The sequence below is a fragment of the Galeopterus variegatus genome, unplaced genomic scaffold (genome assembly GCF_000696425.1).
Source record: "Galeopterus variegatus unplaced genomic scaffold, G_variegatus-3.0.2 Scaffold47, whole genome shotgun sequence".
In the NCBI taxonomy this organism is placed as follows: Eukaryota; Metazoa; Chordata; class Mammalia; order Dermoptera; family Cynocephalidae; genus Galeopterus; species Galeopterus variegatus.
In genome coordinates, this window is record NW_007726158.1 from 1,007,468 (window position 1) to 1,031,066 (window position 23,599).

Sequence of the window (23,599 nt, forward strand, 5' to 3'; positions counted from 1 at the left end):
TATCACAATTTGATCTTTAATTTATTACTGTGATCATACAATATGTGTGTTCTTGAAAGTTCCCTGAATGGGAGGCCAGTATCACCTCTGATCTGGTGCAGTGGTTTGTGCATAGAAGGTGTGCGATTAATATTTATAATTAGCTTGAATTACTTTACAGGCTAAACTAGTATTGATATCTGTAAATGCCAAAAGTAGAATATGCTTTTTTACAAACTTTATCAATGTATAAAGAAGTACTATTTTGTTTCGGATATTACCAGCTGCTCCTGACATCTTCAGACCTTTACACATCTATTCTGTTTTTATTTCTCTCTCTCTTTTTAAAAAAACCTGTTCAATAATTCTGTGCTTTTATCATCCCACTCTCACTTTCATTTCACTAAGCTGCGTTCCGTGCTTAGCATTTTATAATGTGTCTTGGCTTTTGAAAAGGATGAAGTGTTGGCATTAGCACTGTGTATTTGTGATTACATAACAATCAAATTCTGCCAATGTCCCCAGATAAAATGACTCAAGAAATATAAGCATTAATTAATAGGAGTGGGAAAAATACCAGACTGCATTATCGAGGAAGCAAAGCCTATTTTCATGCTCCCTCCATCTCTCTTTTGGCTCTTTCCTCTTCCTTTGGTGTGTGGTTCCCCAAGAGGAACACACAGTGCCCTCAAGCTCCTCTCTAGCTATCCTCTCTCAGATTTGCAAGGAAATGCCTTAGGCTCTGTGTCTTTCTCTCTTGGTTCCATCCTCAAAACCTTCATCCTTTCTGGACTGAGCAAGTGAACAACTAACCTGTTCGTGACTGATAATGCTTTATTGTTATGCCCCTCCCAGATAGTATCTACATTTTAATCTTGGTTCTCCTGGACTCTTAGCCACAGGCAGGAGTAGCCAGAAGAAGACGGTGCAGGCCTTTAAGCAGTGTGTACAGGAAACCAAATGCTGTTACTCCCGAACATCACACTGATGATTCATAGTTTATGAAAGTATTTCTTCTTCTGGTTTCAGTTAGAAATTTTAACCTAGCAGATAAAATAGAAAAGTTTTCAGTCTTATAATAAATTTCATATTGAAGTTAATTCAGATTAGTTAATTCACTTTTTTTTGCATTTTTATTGAGTAAATTTATAGAACATAAAATTACCCATTTTAAAGTGAGCAACTCAATGGCATTTAGTACACTTGCAATGTTGTATAACCACCACCTCTATCTAGTTTCAAAACATTTTCCTCACACTGGAAGGAAGTCACTTACTTCCCATTTCTCCTTCCCCCAGCCTCTGGCAACCGCCAATCTGTGTTCTGTCTCTATGGATTTACCTATTCTGAGTATTTCATATAAATGGAATCATACAATGTGTGACCTTTTATGTCTGGCTTTTTTTGCTTAGCCTAATGTTTTTGAGGTTCATCTGTGTGGTAGCATGTATCAGCACTTTATTCCTTTTTATGGCTGAGTAAGGTTCCATTTTATGTATATACTACATTCTGTTTTTCCATTCATCCCTTGATGGACACGTGGGTTGTTTCCACCTTTTGACTATTGTGAATAGTGCTGCTATGAACATGTGTGTACATGTATTTGTCTGAGTACCTGCTCTCAGTTATTAATCTCAGGAGTGGGATTACTGAGCCATATCATAATCCTATATTTAACTTTTTGAGAAACTGCCATACTGCGTTTTTCACAGTGGCTGAACCATTTCATATTCCCACCAGCAATGTACAAATGTTCCAGTTCCTCCAAATCTTTGCCAACACTTGTTATTTTCCTGTTAATTCTTATTTAAATAATTAGGTTTAAGTATCTATTTTGGGGCATAAATATTTACCCTTTGAGAAGATTATCTAGGGAGTAAAGAAACCAAAAAAAGCAGAGTATTAGTTTCTAATGAAGAAACAATAAATTTAAAATTAAAAGGGAAAAGATATATTAAATATTTTAATTAATATATTAATAATATACTCCATCTCATTCTGAATTTGATGTGGCTTACAGAAGCACTTACAATATAGAGTTTCTATACTACCTGCATCAGAATATCTGGGGATGCTTGTTAAATAACATGAATTAGTCTGGCCCCACCAAATTTAAGAGACTAAAAGGGACATACACCTGGGAATCTGCATTTTAAATATGCTGTCTGGTGACTGTTACATAAACTAAAGTCGAGAACCATTGGTATAACTAGACCAAAAAATCTCATTAGTCAAATGAGCATCAATTTTCACCATCTTTATTTAAAGTATTTGCGATTAAAGACCTTCTTGTGGCAGGATTCTTGGCTCTGTAGAAAGAGAAATGGTTGGCCATTTTGAATCTTGCAAGTTAATATAATTTAAGATTGCATTTCCAATGCAGGTTTTGCTTAATAGATTTTTTTGGCCTATGTTTAGGTCTCTGGTAAACATGCTGAAAGCTTTGAGAAGTGTGAGTCTTATATTTTATGGAAATGGTTATAATTTTATTATATAACTTGAGAATAGACCCAACTAAGTAACCAAGTTCATGTCTCCATCATTAGAAGTCTCTTCCGCAGAAATGTCTTATAACATGTGTCTGTATTTTTAAATTATTAGGTGTGAGACTTTATATTTCTTTCTTTAGGATGATGTTTGGTAAATGGGTTGCTTCGGTGTTTCAAAAAAATCACTTTTTTGGCATCAAGATTTCATTAAAAATCTGATAACTCTGAATCCTTGCTAAAGTGAGTATTTGTATATATGAAGGTTCACAACACTGTTCTGTCCACCATAGGGGCAAAATCTTCCTTGCACAAGTAAATAGACTAGTTTTTGCAAAGGCAGACAACTTTCTTGAACTGCTTTTCTAGCAGCAATGTCTCTGGTGACCCAAGGAACACAATTTGCAAGGTGACTGACAGGGATAATGATGCAGTTTATGGTCAGAAGTAGAGCGACACTTTGAATGTAAATGAGACACAGCTACTCCTTTTTTTTTTTTTTTTAAATAAGAAATCTAGTAAAGTGGCAGACTTTTAGTACCTCTATACATAAGGGATACTAAGAGCGTTCTAATGATTTTTTTCTGGCTTAACAAAGAAAAGTCACAAATATCTTTACTTTTCAGAAAAGAAATATGTAAATTTAAGCACTATTACCAAGGCATTACATTATAGAGCATGACAACGGATTAAAACCAAAGACTTTGTGTAGGTCCAAATTTGTTTTCACAGGATATCACAACAGTCTTTAAAATCTGGGTATCATACAGACTCCTTGGTTAGAAATTACATTTGCAAGAGCAATTTTATAATGCTGAAGAGATCTGCTTTTCTGCAGCATGGGGGAAAGAGGAAATATGTCCATATATTTTCACTAGTCAAATGCAAGTGTCCTTCAACAGGTGAATAAACAGTAAACCTGGTACATCCATACAAGGGTATACTATTTTGCAATAAAAAGGAAAGAACTGTTGATGATGCAGCAAAGTGGATGAATCTCAAATAACTATGCTGAGTGAACAAAGACAGGCAAAAATGAGTACATACTATATGATTCAATGTATATAACATTCTGGGAAGTGCAATCTAAACTCTAGTGAAAGAAAGGTCAGTGGCTGCCTGGTGAGGCGGGTAGGGAAGAAGAAAGAAGAGGGAGGGAGGAATTACAAAGAGCACCTAGAAGGTGATGGGTTTGATCTCTGCCTTGATTGTGTGATGGCTTCATGGGTGGATGCATATGTCAAAACTTATGAATTATACATATTAAATGTGTGCAGCTTATTGAATGTCCATTATACTCAAGAAAACTGTTAAAAAGAGAAGGCAACACAAATCACTCCCTCACATACATCCTCTTGTTCCTTCCTTCCTTAAGGCACTAGTTTGGCAAAACCACAGTGTCTGTCAAATCCATTCCTGCACCAAAGCAGTTATGCGTGATTGGCAAAGATAAACAACACCCACTGGTGACACTTGAAGTTGTTTTACAAAATAAGGTGTACTGTATAAAACCAATTTTTGTTCAAAAATTGTATCTATGTGCAACTTAAGAGAAACATTGGAAGGTTACAAACCAGAAAATAAGCAATGGCTATTTCCTAGTAGGTTTTCATTTTCTTGTTTATATTTTTCTGTACGATCTGCGTTTTTTTACAAGGAGTGTTGACTAATTATAATCATTAAAACTAAAGAATTGATTTCTGTTTTTAGATATTGGAGCAGACTAACATCTGTACAGGATGTGTTTGGCATAGCCAAGCATGGACTGTATAAATAGGAGGATCAAGAGGCTGCTTTGGAGCACCAAGAGCTTTTGGAAATGTGCTTTTCAGCTGATCTGACATTTTCCTCCACCATTCTTCTTCCCACCTTAGCTAGAAGACGAAATTACAACATTACGACAAGTTTTATCAGCAAAAGAAAGGCATCTGGTTGAGATCAAGCAAAAACTTGGCATGAACCTGATGAATGAATTAAAACAGAACTTCAGTAAAAGCTGGCATGACATGCAGACTACTACTGCGTAAGTAAGATATTAACCGAATTTTTTTTTTTTTTTTTTTTTTTTTTTTTGTCCTTTTTGTGACCGGCCGCGCACCGTGCTCAGCCAGTGAGCGCATCGCACCGGCCATCCTTATATAGGATCTGAACCCACGGCGCCACGGGCTTGCCCCTTAACCGAATTTTTTAAAGTTTACTTTGCCTATTGTCTTGCCACTCTTCTGTTGTTTTATTTTGTTTTGTTTTCCTACAAGGCTGATTTGGTACTTGTGGCTAGGAAAAAATATTTTCTCCAGAAGCAAAATAAAGAAATATGAATAATCATTAAATATATCGTATGTGAAGTAGACTTTATAAAATGGCTTTATGAAATAAAACTATTCACTAAAGCCATTGTCACTCACACTACTTTCATGGGGTTTTATAGCTTAAATGCTTTTCTCTATTATTTGGTTTTAAACATTGGAAAAGGAAGAATTAGTAAAGGACACAAAAATCAACTCCATTGTATATTGATAAAATAGAATAAATAAAAAATAAACAAACATTTGTTAAATATATATTTTACTTTACCTTTACCATAAAAATTATAAATGGGCAGGTGGTTTTTTTCCACCAATACTTGACACTCACTGTGTATTTTGATTGCCTTTAAAAAATGGTTGGGGGTCAGCCCCATGGCTCACTCGGGAGAGTGCAGCGCTGGTAGCACCGAAGCCGTGGGTGGGTTCGGATCCTATATAGGGATGGCCGGTGCACTCACTGGCTGAGTGTGGTGCAGATGACACCGAGCTGAGGGTTGCAATCCCCTTACCGGTCAGAAAAAAAAAGGTTGGCAATTTTAGTACTTACTGACTTGTTGGTAATTGATTTAAGAAAGAAAACCTTGTACCTCTCATCTTTTGGCATGTGCTTTTCATCCTCACTATTCTAGGGAATATTTAGAACTGGGTTTATACCAACAGATATGATTTTGGCTTTACCATTGTGTTAGGCAAGGTACAAAATAACTCTGATTATTCTACAGTCATGGTTCTATTGGATTACTTTTTTAATTACATGAAATACTTAACTATGGTGGTACTTTTCTAATGATTTAAAATATTTTGCCTGCCAGGTGGTCTTGTACCAGAGGGAAGAAGGTACCCACATAGATGATGTGATTTTTCTTTTTGTGTGTTGAGGATTAGGGACTGATGGGGAAATCACAGAGACTTTCTATCTTTAGCCCTAAATTCCACCATCAAGAAATTTCTGTCTTTGGTTTTTGTTTTTGTTTTTTTGGTGACTAGCTGATACGGGGATCCGAACCTGTGACCTTGGTGTTACCAGTACCACTCTCTCTCTCAAGTGAGCTAACCAACCAGCCCAAGATATTTTTATCTTTGGGTTATGCATTTTCTTCCCTACTATCATCCATTGGAAGGTAAAGATACTGCATTTCTGATGCCTAAGTGGGAATCAGTTATTCTTTTTGTAGTACTTTTCTCCTAGGCATAGAGAGGCCTGGTAGTAAGAAGAAGAACCAATGATTAGCAGCTCTTTTTCCAGGAGCCAGCTTTGCCTGCAGTTCCTAAGAACTAAGGTATAAAGCCTTTTGCTCCTGTGCAAAGATGCCCTTTGTATGAGGAGTTGCATCTAAAAGGAGCCAGAAGTGTCCCCAGAGTGGCTCCCTTAGTTTCCATGAGAAGGAGAATGTTTCTGTCCTCCATAACATGGCCTAGCAATCCTATTGGCTTCTATGCTTGTGCACCCTAAGGACTCATCCAGACAGGGTCAGGGCACAGCTCAGAGTAGGGCAGGATGGAGCCAGGAAGCATATCAGTTTATCTCCAGAGGCTAACCTGCCTTCCCCAACCAGATGTTGAAAATTATGGAAGAAAATAAGAAACCACGTATTGATGTGCAGCAATGTAAAAGATATATTGCAACACTGTATGAACAGTCTCCTGAGAAGGGTAGTTGGGTTTTAGGCACTGTATTAGTCTGTTTCTGTTGCTTATAACAGCATGCCTGAAACTTGGTACTATATAAAGAAATGAAATTTATTTCTTACAGTTTTGGAGGCTGGGAAGTCCATGATCCAGGGGGCATATATGGCAAAGTGATTCTCTGCAGCAATGCAGGGTGTTGCAGAATGGCCCAAGCAAGAGAGCTAACCTTCTCCCTCACTCTCCTACAAAGCCATCCTAACCATGCTCATGACTCCATGACTGCATCAATCCATTCACAAGGGAACAGTTCTCATGATCTAATCACCTCTTAAAGGTTCCACCTTTCAAATACCATAATTGGATTTCCCACTCTTAACACTGTTACAATGGAGGTCAAGTTTTCAATATATGAACGTTTGGGGGACATATTTAACCCATAGTGGGTGCTAAATTACAAGCTTATCTGTCAGTAGTTTTGGCCTCAGTCTTTTCACTTTGGTGGCCAATACCAGTTAATGGCCCTGACAGGGTAAGGCTGAACAATCTCCAGTTCTCTGGGTTGGATCACCTCTGAATTTAATCCAGGTTTGGGAGCTTCATGTTCTACTGATCTGAATTTCCCTCTGGGGTGTAAGAACCAGAAAGGATCTTTCTGCTTGGCCTTCCTAGCCACACTGCAGGAATAAACTAACCACAAGGAGGGCAAAGCAATTCTAGTAACTCTGTTGCTGAAGGGGGAGGGGCAGGGAGCTGGGAATATCTGGGCAGAGGGTGTGTCAAGTTTGCCCTGTGCCTGATGGGGCAGGGTGGAAGGGGAAATAAGGGAGGGGAGAGATTCATACGCTTCCTGGTACCTGGAATTAGATCAGGCAAGTTCAAGGAAGGCTCCTAGCATCTTCCCACAGGGGAGAATAGTAGTTTACATTTTCCCATGCTCGAAAAACAAACTGGTTTTATAGCCAGGCGGTCTACTTGGTGTAAAGCTTTTTTTGAATGAATAGATAAGATTTACTCCCTGCGGTTATGGAACTTATAGTCAGAAAGACAGAGTTTGGGGATTTTACCAAGTTGGGGACAGAGAGGCGATAGAATTTGAAGATAGGCCAACTGAAATTCCCAATGGTTTGGAGGTGGACGATGAGGAGAGTAGAGGGACCGAGTGTGACTTTTAGGCCTTTGACTTGGGCTCCCGGGTGAGTATCGGTACTGTTTACTGTGAAGGGAGTACAGCACTGTGGTGAAGCTCTTGGGTTACAGACTCCATTGCTTTGGGTGAAATCCGAGCCTTGCTCTGTCTGTGAAATGAGATCGTATTAGTACCTGCTGCATAAGCAATGAGGATTCAATGAGTTATTATTTGTAACACATGCAGGACGGTGTCTGACACTTTGTCGGTATGCAGTAATTATTCTCTGTTGTGAGAATGATTGAAAAACAGGTCTGGAGGGGAGACTCAGGAATTCTGTTTTGACTGTGTGAAGTCTGAAATGCCCAATAGACAGACAAGTTTATATACTGAGAGGGCAACTCTGAGGAAAAGTTCAAGGCAAAGGTGGACATTTGGGAGTCATCTGTGTATAGATGTCATTGAAAGCTATAGGATTAGATGAGATTTCCTCGAAGATTACTTAAGAAATACAGATGATTGTGGACTCACTAACCTTTAGAAATGAGGCGAACTTCCCTTTATAGGGAATAATCATTCCCTTTCTTGAGGAGGAGGCATCAGTCTATCAACCGTATAGTTTCTGGAGAGGGTCTTTCTCCAACCCTTTTTTCTTGGCTACTGAGGGAAAGGGAAAGGTCTTAATCATAAGCTGGGGGAGAGAAAACAAAATCTACTCTCCCCCTGAATTAATTAGATCCCTGCTCTGTTAGTGATCATGATACCATTCCAGGACAAGATCTATACCTCAAATGATGAAATATTTGATGTGAGGGAATGATGAGCTGTGGTCAGGTCAGGTTGGGTAGAATTAGATTTCAAAACAGTAAAAAGAATTTTGGTTGTCAGAGGATGTGTGTGATTCCCAGAGGCAATACTGTGCATACTGATTAAGCAATCATGACCCATTTAGTTTGATTTATAATGAAAAGAAAATCTATGGTATGTTAATAAAAGATCTTGGCATATTTTAGTCTGCAATAGGATTCAAATTGGAATAGGACCGATGAGTAGGAATAATTACACAGCAGACTAAAATGATCTTTATAGAAGATTCCAGGAACACAGGAGCAGGTGATCATCTGTGTCCAGGGTTTGGTGTTGCTGTTGTTTTTGTCATAGTTTTTAACATGCTTAGATTTGAGAGAATCTAAAAACACACAACCCCACATCCCCTTATTTTCTCCTGCTTTTCTATGTTGTCTTTAGCCTTCATGGAGGCATGGGGGAGGTGAGTGGCTTTGGGGTGAAGAAAGTAGAGAAATTGAAACTCTTCTGTAGGTAGAAGTTAATCAGGGCATGCCACGTTGTGGTGGGCTGTTCAAACCGATATACTTCATTTATTTAATAAGTGTTCTGCTTTGCTAACCTCTCAATTTCCCCCACTGGCAAACCCCACTAAGTTATGCCAGAGACCAAATGGTAGGTCTAAAGAGGGTGAAAGATTTTGAAAAGGAATTTAAACTATCCCATATTTTTGAAAGGTTAAAACATAATCCTATGTAAAAAGGAGTAAATGCCTCATAGTCAGCGTTTAAAAAATGCACAGTGCTTGAAAATTGAAGTTTAGTTGATGATTTATTTACTCTTTCCTTTTGTGCTCCTAAGACTTTCAAGCCATTATGATCAGGAATGACTGTCATCTCTTTTTGTGGGGAGCCTGTTGTATAGCGTTGTTCCGTGTGGAAGTGCCACTGAAGATTGAAGACCTAATTTAAAAAGACTTACATAGCAATCTCTCACACAGTTCTCTATTCTTCTTAAGGCTTTCATCTTATTACACAAGGCAGAAGTGGATTCTTTTTTTCTAGATTCAAGTGGTAAATTTATGTTTTGATAACATGTTTAAGGAGACTTTAGAAGAAAATAATCCTTAAAGTTTTTTGTGTCTTTAGTGAAATGCTGCATATGCAACCATTAAAGGAATTTTTAAAAAATCTCATAATGGAAAATATATTTGTGCTGTGAAATATCTTCTTGTAAATAGGACGTTGAATTTTTTATTTTTTCTTCTTGTCATGTGTAGAAAAATATTTTATGTCAAAACAGTTTAGAAGATGGCATGCTTTCTCCTTTTGTATATTAACACTGATTTTCAAATTAGTAACATATGCCAAGAGGATTATGCATGAAATAATCAATAAAATGCTTTTTATTTGGCTTGCAGAGACCCTTACTCTGCACTTCTGAAGATCCCATTTCAGTGTGCTGGCTGAAAAGCTAACCTGCCCTGGACGTTAAATGCTGTCCATTCCAGCAAACTGAATCTCTGAAAAAAGTAAAGCCTATTTTCCTGTTGATTTTCACTGAAAAATAAGAGGTTTACCTGGACTCAAAACAAACAAACAAAATTCTCCCAGTAAACAGCCTTAAATGAGTTAATGCATATGAAGTACTCAATAAACATTAGTGGCTATTGCTGTCAGGGTTAAACCTCTGCCAAAGAAAGGTTCAGCCCTAGACCAGATTCGAGATTTGTTGGGAAGTGCAGGTCCCTACAGAGCGTCTGTTGGCTGCAATGGGTTTAGAGCACACAGGGGCGAATTTCCCCTCACTCATCTTAAGGCATGTCTTCTTCCAGAGTCAGGAACTTCACACTGGAAACTTCTGACTGCACCTGTAGCTGAAGTCTGGGAATTGAACTAGACTCTGTTTCCATTGTCTGGCTTTCATGTGGATGTTCCTGTGGTTTATTCATTGGAGATACAGTGGTGGCAAACAAGATTGTGGCTCTGCCCTCAGGAAGTTCAGGCAGGTCATGGAGACAGGTTTGAAAACCATGATTACAATACGTGGAAAAACATTTCGAAAGGGGATGTGGGAACACAGAAGACAGTCACAGAACAGATTTCTGGAAGCATGTTCTCCCAATTTTTCTGCCAGCTAACGAACAATTGACAGCAGCACCCTGAGCATATCTTAGCATTTCTGCTTTTACCTAAAGAAAACATGATGTTCCTCTGCTTTATCATTAATGTAAGTTAGCAATGGTGTAACCTATGTGTAGCTTAAAATAAGAGATGCTAGATCTCATTTCCGTTTAAATCACAAGATTGTCAAGTCAATCACAAGATTAGTATTTTAAGTTGTTTTTCATTATTTGAATATTACTAAACATAGGTTTATATGATAGAGTAGAAAAAAATTTTAAGTATCAGCAGTACAAATTATGTACCAAATTCCACAGCATAATAAAGGGAGTAAAATGCATATATACCAGCTTCTCTGGGAGTTACCAGTGGCCTGATAGGAGGATCTTTTCTCAAGACTTAGGCTTCTAGCTTCTGGATAAGGATGTATATTACTCAATGTTAAGGTCAAATTCAATCAGGGTGCCCCATAAAGTTACAAGGTCTGTGCAGCACACAACTCCTGAGGCACTCTCACTTAGACTATGATGTGAGTGGTGCTCTGTAGAGCTTTTAAGTACTGTGAGCCCGATGGCCTATTTCTCACAGAGTCCCTGGTTACTTAGTTCTTGGAAATTACTTCCTCACATATAATGCTTACCCCCCTTGAAATCTTTCTCTCAATTACTGCTCTCTGAGTAATGTGTGTAAATGGCTACTAATTGTTTTCAAGAAATGTGGGGGTTGGCCTAGGGAAGAGGTATAAAAACATGAAAAAATGTACATCTTAGAATTCTTGAAATACAGTATTATTATTTCCTTTATGAACACTGGAGCTATAGAAAGCTGACCTAACTCACCTTCAATTGTCTACCATCTCCAAGGCAATAAGACATTCTGATTGACGGAGGCACAGTGGACTGGGTGCTAGCCTTACCTTAGTCACTGAGGAGTCACACGACTCTTCTGTGCCTCAGTTTCACTATGTGTAATTTGAAGAGACTGAGCTCTAGTGCCCTTCAGATTTGACATTAAAGAATTCTCAGAAATAAGGTGTCTTAACATTTTAACACCAGTATTAGTCAGTTATCTGTCGCTTATAACAGAATACCTGAAACTGGGTAATATATAAGAAAATGAAATTTATTTCTTACAGTTTCAGAGGCTAGGATATCCAAAGTCCAGAGGGCACATATGAGGAGGGTCTTCTTGGTGGGGAGTCTCTGCAGAGTCCCATGGCTACCAGGGTATCACATGGCGAGAATGGCAAGATCTCTTTCATGTGCTCTCCTTAGAAAGCCACCAGTCCATGCCCATGACAGTCCATTAAACCATCAACACATTACTCCATGAATGGATTAATCCATTCATATGGGCACAGTCCTCACAATCCAATCATCTTTCAAAAGCCCCACCTTTCAAATACCGTAATTAGATTTCCCACCCTCTTAACACTCTTACATGGGGGATCAAGTTTCCAGCACATGAGCTTTCGGGGGATACATTTGACCCATAGCAACACTGCACTGAACTATCCATATGACTGAATTTTAACTTGGAAATTTCACATAGAAATAAAGTTGCATTTTTCGTGGCGGGGATATAAATTGCACTAATACCATACTTAAGCAGTTAGATTCCTGAACACATCCACCTCCATTTTGCTATAGAAGTGTGTTTAAAACACAGTGTAGCTAACATCTATTGCTTACAGTATGTACTTCCTTCTAGCTAGCTGTCTTTAAATCAAGCCATCAAATTCAGAATGTCACACACACACGTGGACATTCAAAAGTAACCTCATCTCAAATTTCAAAGCATTCTAAAATACATACATAAAGTTAAACTACACGGAATAGCTTTAAAGAAAATCAAATGTTTGGTTTAATCATAAATAATTCCTGGAGAAATGCAGGACCAGCACAAGAAGGCCTTTTCCCCCCAGTAGTCAGTCCTAACTTCATGTAGAGGCCACAGACATTATAGAACATTGCTTCACGTTCCCCTTGAGTCACTTTTCAGGCAGTACAGAGCCAGTGCTAGGTGGATGCCTGATAGACTTTCCTCCCTCAGCTTTCCTTGATTCCCTTTTCTACTTCCATTTCTTCCATTCCCCACAGAGTTCAGCTCCATTCTGCTGGTATCCACTTGGCCAAGGCCCCAAGGACCTCTGGCCCAGATAGGACTGTCTCTGTCCAATGCCTCCTGAAGGGTACAGGCTTAGGCCTTTTTAATTCTTCAAAGTGGGACATTTACAATACAACACAACCCTTTTTTTTTTTTTTTTTTACTAGATTTGATGTCATCACAAAGCAGAACAGCTGGAGCAGAGGCCCTAAGGTCAGACAGGGCCTGGTATGTTCCAGGAACAGTAAGGAGGTCAAGGTGGCTGGAGCAGAATGAGCAAGTAAAAAGAGGAGATGAGAGCTAGTGGGGGCCATCGTAAGGCCCACCATATGGACTTTGGCTTTTTACTCTGAGTGAAATGGGCCACTGAAGGGTTTTGAGCAGAGAAGTGACATGCTCTGGCTTCATGTTTTGATGGATACCTCTGGCTGCAGTGTTGAGAAGGGACTACAGCGGGATAAAAGTAGAAGTAAGGAGACTAGTTAGGAGGCTATTGTAAGAGCCCAGGTGAGTGATGATGGTGGACTGAGCTAAGGTAGAGAGCAGTGGAGGTGGTAAGAAAATAGATGCTAGATTTATTTTGAAAGCTGAAATGAACCAACAGGGTATCCTGATGGATTGGATATGGAGGGTAAAAGAAATAGAAATGTCAAAGATGATGCTAGTCTCCTATTTGGGGCATTTAATGGAGTATTCTGTTTCCTTACCAAATTCATGTGAAACTTTTGCAAAGGAAAAAAGTTTTTCTTGACATTTTTCAGAATTGTGATGTTAGTGGAAAGAGTCCTAGAATGTGCCTAATTCTGAATGCCAGTCCATAGTGCGAGAACACGTTTTATCTGCCCGTAATGCTGTGATCTCCTCACTTCTAGAATATACATATTACATTTTTTTAAATGCACTTTCCACAGATCTGGTTTCATGGACCAATTACTACTTTGTGAAAACTTTGTCAGCATCCTAAAAGTATAACTGGGATAGGAATTCCAGACTTTTATTTATCTGTAAATATGTCCTTTTATTTTTAAGACTAAAACCTACATTTAAATCTTGCTTTTAAAGACTATTTCTGAACCTGGTTAATTCAGTGTTCAGGATCCTGCTTCGGGAGCCCATTTAGAAGCAAGTTTCTTTTGAAGAATTCTCAGCACGTGTCATTTCAAGACCACACCTTAAATCTTGTAATGATGATCGATGTTTTTATTTCTGGTCTTTAACATTTAGTACTATTTTAACTGCCTTATCATCAATGACAAGTTAGATAATAACATTTTATGAAATTCCATGGCTTCATGTGGTCAAAAAATGTGGGTTTTTTTCATAATTAAAACCTAAAATCATGTAGTAAAATTGTAATTTGAATAAGCCAGTATTTTTGTACCTTCTCATTAAAAATAGGCACACTTTCTAAAAGCTGTTTATTTCTTGCATCTTCTCACTTTTCTTTAGTTGCCTGATCCAGTGCCATCTGGGATCCTCCTTCCCCATTCTACTCCACAATCCCCTGTAAGACACAAATTATCTCCCAGTCACCAGATTCTTCTTTGATCCTTATTCCCCTTGGTCTTTCCATATTTTGGTAGGAAATGTCTCTTCAGTAAATGCATATTTGATCTTATAGTCTAGATCTATATGTTTTTTACACTTCCTGAAAGACAGGCATCTTGTAAGTAAATAACATATGGTACTAATTATGTTATAGACTCATTCCACCCTGTTAACAAGAAGAGAATAATAAAATGCCTATTAATAAAGTGATTTCAGTCCCAGGGAAGACCAAGGGGCCTGTTTTCAAGCATCCACTAGAGTCTTATAATATATTTAGGGATGGATGACTTGTGGAAGATGGACGGGGTATAGGGATAAGGGAAATTACCACACAACTAATTTTATCTGATGTAAAGTCTTCTCAAAGGTACCATATACGTGCAAGTGTTACAGGCTTCAGGTAGCTTTGAGCGAACTTACCTGGAGCAGCATGAATTGAAAGAAGACAGCATATGTATTATGAGTTTTGGGTTTGTTTGGTTTTTTTCTAATCTGTACAAAAAAAATTTGCTGATTTTTTTTATTCCCTCAAGTTATGGACCTTCTATTTTCCCCTTTATTAACTAACTCAGAAATTTCTCAGCCCTATGGACAACACCACTGTCCTTCCTCTCATCATGGTCACATCCTCAGAACGATCTTTCTGTCTCGTTCTTATTTCTCACTTATAATCTCCTGTCAAATCTATCCATTCTGTCTCTGCAATCCACCATACTTCTCTCTCTTCCTATTGCCACTACTCCCAGTTCAGTGTCACAGGAGCATCCTCTTTGATGTCATCCAGTCATTCATCTAGTATTTATTGTTTTTCCTGTATCCTTCTGCCAGATACTGCGGACATAAAGGTGAATGGCTTCCTTGCCCCCAAATTGTCACAGTCCAGTGAGGACATAGGCTTATAACAAATAACCACAGTACTGTATTCCTAAAACTGTTTAGAAAAAAAGGTCACTATATTATCTTCAGATTATGTGCCCTTATTATTCTTAGCTATAAATATTAGAAAAATAAGTTAAATAGCTAGTTATATTTTACCTTTTTCTGGTTAATTTTACCCAAATTAACAGTAAATGCTTAAGATTTCTCCTCAAAATCTACATTTTCTAACTTCTGTGTTAACTTTGGTGGCTGGAGCATTCATGGACAGGTGTCTCTTTGTAGAACTGATACATTTCTTTAACTCTCTGTGAGTAGTTCCATTACTTGTGATGAGAGAACTGCACATTCAGATCTTCATTTGTACATGTATATTCTTCCCAAATTCAGATGTAATAGTCTGACTTTCCCTCTGATGAACAGAAGTCATCCCATCACCCCCAAATAATCAATGGAAACAGTTAACTTCTGTGAATCCTCTTCTTCCTAAATCTATTTAGAAAGAGCATTTTCAAAGTAAGGAGAGAGAAGGAAGATGAATGTTTTATGGGAGGTCATGATTTAGAAACTGTGTTGCTTACTGCTGTTCTGTTTTACTTCTAGGTACAAAAAAACACATGAAACCCTGAGTCATGCAGGGCAGAAGGCAACTGCGGCTTTCAGCAATGTGGGGACGGCCATCAGCAAGAAGTTTGGAGACATGAGGTACTATGCGAAAGAACCATGGGAACAGTGTTTATTTTATTTTATTTTAATGGATGACAGTGTTATATGGCTGATATTGATTGGTGACCAAGACAAAGTTTTATACTGGGACATTTTCTGCCTAAATGTCGCTTAGGGGGCAAAGATGCCCTTCCCACTAGGACCTGATGTAGTGAAAATAGAAGACACAGGGTAATGAGGAGAGATTCGAAAGAATGCAGCCCATGCTGAATCTTACTAGACATAATTACAACGATAAATTAAAATATGCATTCAGTGAAATATGCTCTGATAAACTATTCTAGGTTACACTTTTGTATAGATCCATCTAGTATATTTTTTCAGTGCTAAATACATACAGACTTATTCTTTTATTCTGAGTAGATACAATATGGTCTATGCTCCTGGTAGTTTTCTTTCTTCACTTTAGCAATATATTGTGAAAATATTAATAAATATTTAGTTCACCTTTATTTTTAAAGGCTATATTATCTTCTAATACATAGCTGTAGCAATACATTTAAATAAGTATTATACACATTTTGGCTATTTTCAGTATTTTTCTGTTACATAAAACTAGGATGAACCTCAAGGTAGATTTTTGAGCTAAGAACCAAATGTTTTCACTGTAGTTACCAGAAAAAAAATGTACTGTTTGCCATTTTTATTTTTTATGTTATGTACAAGGAAGTTACTGTACAGAGAGTTATGGCTCTCATAGTTTATGCTTGTTTAAAGACCTATCATAGTTTATTTTGAGTTTGACTGATATGCTTTGGGAGACTTTTCTTTAGAAATCAGTTTTATTTTTCTCTCTAGAAATCAAATTCATTGTTTAAAATTTTTTTTAAAAATCTGTATGTACTTATTTTACTGGATTCTTAAACTATTACTTTATTACCCTTCAACTTTGATACCTAGAGGCAAATATTTATATCTTAATGTTTAGATTATTTTTTGGCTTCATAAACTGCTGGATTGTGCCCAATATTTCATGCACCATCTTAACTATGCATTCACGAGGCTAGAGTTAAGTAAGGACGTATGCATATATCTGAGCACATTGTTTTATCTTAATTTTTACTAATACTGAAATAACAAAAAGCTCTCGAAATTCTTCAGAGGCAGCATGTGGTGAACAGGTAAATCTCCTGGATCATTAATTACTTCTAATTTTATTACAAATAAAATAAATAAATTTTATTACAAATAAAATTTGCAGCAATTTCAATGGCATTAAAAACATTTATCTGAAATAATTAAATAATCCTTTAAAACAGCAAAGATTCTGTTACTTGTATCTGAGAAAGTATATTTTGCCATGTTTATAAAATTCTTTACCTTCTTGTTGAAATCTTTTACTTGAGCTCTGGGATCTCAGCATAATACTGCCAAATAGAATAGTGTTTCTCCATCTTTAGAGGACCTTACAAGCACCTCTGAAGCCTGTTTAAAATACATGTTCCCAGATTGCTCCTTGCAGAGATTGTGCCTCAGTGGGTCTTGGGTGGTCCCATCAAGGAATCTGCATTTGTAACAACCTCCTAGGTGATTTGGCTTCAGGTGGTCAGGTTATGAGGAGAACAGATTTAACTTAGCTCACCTGTACCTGAGTGTTCTCATTTATAAAATGGAGATAACACTAACTACATCATTGGGTTGTTATAAAAGTAGTAGAAGAGAACCCGGCATGTATTACACACTCCATAAATGCTAGTTTTTATCTTTACTAAGTGACTGTCTCAGTTACAAGGTGACCCCACATGATGGAAATTAGGGAGAGTCCATTACCAGGAACCCACTGCATTTCATAAAGGCTCCATTCATTGTTTTTCTAAGTAGTGAAGAATGAAGACTGTGTTGCACATGTGCAAGGAATAAGTTGACATAGTCATGTTCATATATAATTGGGTATAATATCAAGGCTGTGTTGACTGCCTTTCCTTCTGTGTCAATTTGCTTTTGTTTTAGCATAATGGATAACCTATTTCCTCAGAGTTCCAAACTTTTTATCGATTATTTCCCCATATAGAGGAGACAACACTTTCATTATAAAGTGTGACTAAAAATATTGGAAAATGCAGCCTGTGTTACTAGAGACTTAATTACAGTCCTGAAATATTTCTTAGTGTTTGAAAAATTTAGAGCTGTATTTTTATGTAATATTTTATATTTTTATATTTTTCTCAAACTATAATGTCTAACATCAGTATATAAATGAGGATAACTCCCTTTGAAAGTAGTAAGTTTTGCAAAGAATTTTTAGTTTTAAATTATGCTACAATAAGTAATATACATAAAAGTCATTTTTAAATTGATTAAGTTTACTAATTAAAGACTCTTAAATGAGAAAAATTAGTAAGTTTTGCTTTTTTCTTCAAATTAATGTGTCAATTTATAAAATGATCCTGGGGCTGATAACATCAAGTTCCAGGGTTCAATCCCTGTACTGCCCAGCTGCCAAAAAAACCAAAAAATAAACAAATATAAAATGATAGTGAGGAAATGTTAAAATTTTACCACAGACATTTTATTTTAAGCCCCTTTTTGATTAAAAGTACCATATTCTTCTATATTTTTGTTAGTTACACTTTAAAATTTTCTTGTGCATTCTGCAAACAAATTTATGAACTTGTTGAAAAAGATTGCCAGCAAAATTCAGATGCTTTGGAAGAAAAACAGTACCTCTCAGTTTTTTTTAAAAGAAATTCCAAACTAATACGTACAGATTTTGAAAACCTCGAATTTGGGCCTTTTAATAACTGAACGAAAAGCACTATGTTAGGATTTAATTTATATGCTTTGTAAAAATAAGTTGTATTTCTCCAGCTATATAAGATTCTCTTTTTATCCTGATGCCATTAAGTGGATTCACTTTGGCCCAGTCATGGAATTGCCCAGTCTCTTCCTCCATCTGTAAAATGACATTGTTCATACCCGCTAAATAAAAGGTTTCTTGTACAGTTAAAAGAGGTCACATTTAGGAAAGTAACTGAAGAAATGCAAGCTGTTGAAATCATTTTTATAATAATACCGGCATCTTTTTGGAACTTCTCCATGAGTCTGTTGTAACTGTGATCCAGTAGGGACAAAATGTTTGGGGGAGGCATGTAGTTTTATTAGAGAGTCCAATCATGGCTGTATATCCATGGAAATAACAGTTAGAAGCAAAACATATAACAAGTTGCTAAAGTAATCTGGAAGACGTAAAAAAGTCAGTGTACTTAAAATAAGAGTGATGGATGGAGTTACCTCCTCTTTGCTTTGGGGCTCTTGAAAGGGGACATTGCCTGCTCTCTGCTAACTCTCTCCTGCTTTTCTCTCCTGTGCTGCTGGCTGCAGGTCTCACTCCATCGGGTAAGTGCTGGCCTGGCTGCGGGGGGCTCTGCCAGCTCCCTGGCTGCTCCCTCACTTCCCAGAGCTCCCTGTTTCTCTCACACTGTTCCTCAACCAAAAAACTAGACTCTATTTTCCAGAGTGTGTTCACGATCAGGAAGAAAGATCACACGGCATCTAATATATTTGAATTTATATAAATACATATTTACCTCATTTCTGAATCATTCATACCAATTTTACTTGCTGAGTAATCTTTTAGGAATCTCTTTTTCTTCATCATTTCTTCCTACATTGGCAGAGGTCCATAGAATTGAAAGAAGAACAAAAAGGAAACTGGAAATTGAGAGTTGTGTATTTTTATAAAACTTCTAGAAAGTAAAGTTGAGAAGTAGAAAATTATTTTCTCTAGATTGTTGTTTCTCTGCATTTCTCATAACTGTTACTTGTGCCTGTCTATCACCTTCAACTTTCTGTACCTTTTGAAGTTGGAGGGAAGAAAGATTACTGGGAAAGCACATATATTAAGAAGTCTGTGTTTCTTTGCCCCCCACGGATTTGTCACCCCACTTCCTCTGGGTGATGGAGCTTCAAAGGATTTCTCAAAGCCCATCTCTTGCAAGCACTTCCTGAAGTGGTTAATCTCTCCTGAAACCCTCAAGCGAGAGGTATCCCTTCCTTGGGGAATTAACCCCAAATTGAGGTTCTCTTCCTGCATTTATTTTCCAGACCAGGAAGTTACAGGAAGAGACATAGGTGGGATTATAGTTTAACAATATAGGCTGGTAACTTTCAGTGAAACAAGGCAGATGACATTCCATTAGACAATTAAGTGCTCTTACAGCAATTTCTCAGTATCTTTACATAACAATCAGTAACTAGTCTGTCCTTGAGCCAGCAACCTTGCTGTGCCAGAAATCTTTATCTTACACCAGAGACTTTATAGCCTGAGGAAAATTTCCAGTCCTCCTCAAGGTCAATATTTGAAACTGCAAGGCTTTGGAAAACCAGGCCCTGTGAAGTACATTTGCTTTAAGAATCCTCTACAAGTCTGCAATTGTCAGCCCCAGGCCTCTGAATTATGCCTTCTTCTTCTTCTTCTTTTTTTTTTTTTTTTTTTTAGTTTTTTCCCCAAGAAAACTGCCTATATTTAAAGAGATGAGCAGATTGGTAATGCTAATAAATTTCTTTTAGTGATGCTTTTTAAATGTAATTTATGAGGAAATATTTTTCTAAATAGTGTCCAGGGTAAGACCATAAGTATCCCCTGAATTTCATTGGTTTTTTTCTTCTTGTGTTTTAGTAACATGCTGCACATACTAAGGACCTCACTGGATATGGTCGGGGAAGGGTTAGGTTCTTGGGACAGGAGAAAGCAGAGAACGTGTTGGAAAGTGTGAGGGGGTGCAAGTACTAGCCCAGGAAAGTGGGCGCCATTTTGATTCCTCCTCCCGCCCAGCCTGATTTCTGAATAAGACAATATAACAGGCAATCAATCAAAGGGGAGATGGGTCGGCTAATATAGGAGTATAAGATGAGAAAACTTAAAAGTCTCAGGAATGTTTATAGTCATACCAGATGTTGTTGACAAGCAAACCGGATGGATGCAGAAGTCCCTGCCCCATGTTGGCCTGTGTGAGCTGTGTTTGCCTGGTGTGTACTTGCTTGAATGTCTTATGTTAGCTATGCACATTCCTCTGAACAGTTTCTCTACAATGGAACGATTCTCTACCTTCCTGCCTGTACTTCTTGGATACTGCCCTCTGCTCCTTACTGTCTTCCTGAGCAGGAGAAGGGAGTGGAAACCCAGGCTGGACCTGGAGAGGATGCCCATGGGCTGTTGGGCTCACCAGGGGAACACCAGACATTCTCAGATTTCCTGGCACAGGGAGCCTACAGGAAGTAACATGTAATATGAAACCATGAGCCATCTATTCTTCCTTTATACCTGTGGAAGCTGACTGTGGCCTGTTATACCCAAGAAAACAAATATCATCTTGGTTGGGTGGGCAGAGAATACTTCAGATAATTGAAATTGCTGTTTTAGAACTATGAATAGGGAGTTTCTCATGTACTTATATTGTACTATCTTCTTTTTTCTTTCTTTTTTTCTTTAATCTGCTTTTGCCCTGAAGCTACTCCATTCGCCATTCCATAAGTATGCCTGCTATGAGGTAATGTGTATAAAATATTTTACATAACATTAATATAGAATGTGTTCAAAGTGCTACCATATCAATATTTACTTGTGGGTTTTTTTCCTCCTTTCTCTGAAAGGAAATTGCTGTGGTGCTGTGACCTGACTCATTCTGCTCTCTAATGGTCTTCAGAAGAAAAAGCTGACAATTCTGTAGAAGTATAGTGTAATAGGTTGGACTTTTGACCAGACACTGGTTTAAGTTCAGCCTTTCCTGTGTCTTAACCTATCTCCATTTCCAGTCTCTTATTTGCACATTGCAAGAAATAAGGCCTCCCTCGTATGGTTGTTTTGAGGCATAAACAAAGCAATCTGTGTAAAGCACTTAGCACAGGGCCTGTGTAACATTCTGAGGACACTTGCAAAGGTGGAAATACATTTCTTATTTCAGCAGAATTAAATGCAAGCCTAGGAGAAAGTTTAAATGAAAGGATAGGAGACTAAGAGCTATAGTTCTAGAAAAGATATTATTAGGACTTTCAAAGCAGATATTAAGGGGAGATGTCTGTTGAACAATCAGATGTCATTAAAATTACTGGCTGGAAGAAGACTTATAAGAAAGATGTTGCCAGCTTCAAGTTTGCATGGCTTAGTGACAGAATTAGTTAAAAATCAAACTAATTGTAATAGAGGATACAGGAATGTAATGAATGTTAGGTTCGGAATCAGAAGATGCAGGTTGTAGCCCAGCTCTGCTGAGCATTAACTTTGCAGCCTTGGGAAAGTCACCTCAGTGTAATCAGTTTCATCATATTTAAAATAAGAGGCTAGAGCCAGATTTGTTGCTCTTCCCAAGGTGCTCCCAGGGCCCTAGAGCTGCCTTGGTTGCCATAGGTAGTAGGAGAAGATTAAGCCTCTGGAATCTTCCCCCACTTCAGTCAGAACTATGCCTCTTCTACCTGCTTTATACTATGGTTTGAGTACATTATAGTGGGGATTCAGTTGCTTTAAGTAGTTTGACATCAGTCAAGATCTTTCTAGGGTCACTTGCAGTGCTGAAAGTTTGTACTCATACATGATATGATTAAATCTGATTAAACAGTTTCTCCGTGTTCTCCAGCATACATTCTAGTGTAATTAATTAGAAGGATGTCTGTTCTAGTGTGTCTGATGAAGTCTCTTCTACACTGGGGTTATTTGGTTAATTGGTTGATTTGGAAATTTGACCACAGTATTTGGATTTCTGTATTTGGTGGTTAATAGGGAGTATAGACTCAAGATTGCTTAGTTCCTCTTCGAATGGCTTAAGAACACCCAAATTGAGTAATGCAGCCTGAGGCTCTGAGATCCTTTACTCATTAAGTTGTAAGTGTAGGTGTCCAAAGCAGGTTTGCAAAAAATTAACATGGTTTTGCTCTGTGAACCAGGAATCCATCTATTCTCTTATGGGCCAAATGCAGTCTGCATAAGCTCGCCTGAAATTACCTTTTTTTAAAAGAATGAGTTTACTCAGGTAACATGTTATCATGGACCACTAGGCTTGACCATCTACCCACTGTGGATCTGTAACTGATGGATGACAGGCAGTCATGTGAGCAGGGTTGGCTAGATAAAGCCTGCAGAGGAAGTGAAGTGGGAATAAATATATACTTTTGAGTCATTCAAAGGTAATTACATAAATATTTCATCGTCAAACAGAGGTATAATGGAGGGTTGATTACTCATGGGAATTTGATTCATGTTTGAGTCATACGAGGTATGATGCCATGCCTGGGTCCTCTAGACTCACCGCTGTTCATCCATACGGCCTGAATGCAGGTGCATTTCTGACCACGTGGAGCATCAAAGACTCAGGAGATAATACCCTACAAAGCCGAATTCACTCAAAAACATATTCTCTGTGCTAGTCGCCTCTTGACAGTATCAGGGCCATGCTTCACCCCACACCACACAATGAAACCCATCGCCATTTACCCTTGTAAAGTTCCTCTATGCAATTCCTCTTATTTTACTTTTCTGCACTCGAGAGAGAATAACAAGTGTCTTATCAAGTATAGTAACATTTAGTTGAATTATATGACCCGATGGCAGTCATTGCTACTGAAAGCTGACATGGATACAAGATTTAAGATACATTTAGTTCAGTCCCTGTTTCTTTATTTGGACTTGGTGATATTTTTCATGGTGATGATGTCATTAAACTGTCAAGTCCTGTGGCCAAATCCAATATAGGAAACCAGAAAGCACCAAATGAAGTATTTAATGCTTAAAGCAACAAGATGGTATGTAGATGATTTAACACAGTGAATGAGTCTTATAAATAAAATACCATAGGTTCTGTCTGGTAAGAGAATGAACAGCTATCTCCTCTTTAGGAGGAAAAATAATAGTTGCTAATTATACTATTTTGATCAGGTAATGGGTATATTTCAACTTAAAATAATAAAAGCATTGAC

At 37.7% G+C, this 23,599-nt stretch overlaps 1 protein-coding gene across 3 annotated transcripts in view; it reads left to right on the forward strand.

The window, feature by feature from the left end:
• TPD52L1 (tumor protein D52-like 1) overlaps positions 1–23,599 on the forward strand; it is a 93,031-nt gene that overhangs the window by 63,064 nt on the left and 6,368 nt on the right. For 2 of the 3 annotated variants that reach the window (XM_008572462.1, XM_008572470.1), the window contains exons 3-4: positions 4,340–4,488; positions 15,569–15,670. In XM_008572462.1, the coding sequence (XP_008570684.1) occupies positions 4,340–4,488; positions 15,569–15,670 (251 nt within the window). Of the gene's footprint in view, positions 1–4,339; positions 4,489–15,568; positions 15,671–19,012; positions 19,028–21,141; positions 21,181–23,599 lie in introns of all 3 variants that reach the window. The other variant, XM_008572454.1, reaches the window with a different exon arrangement.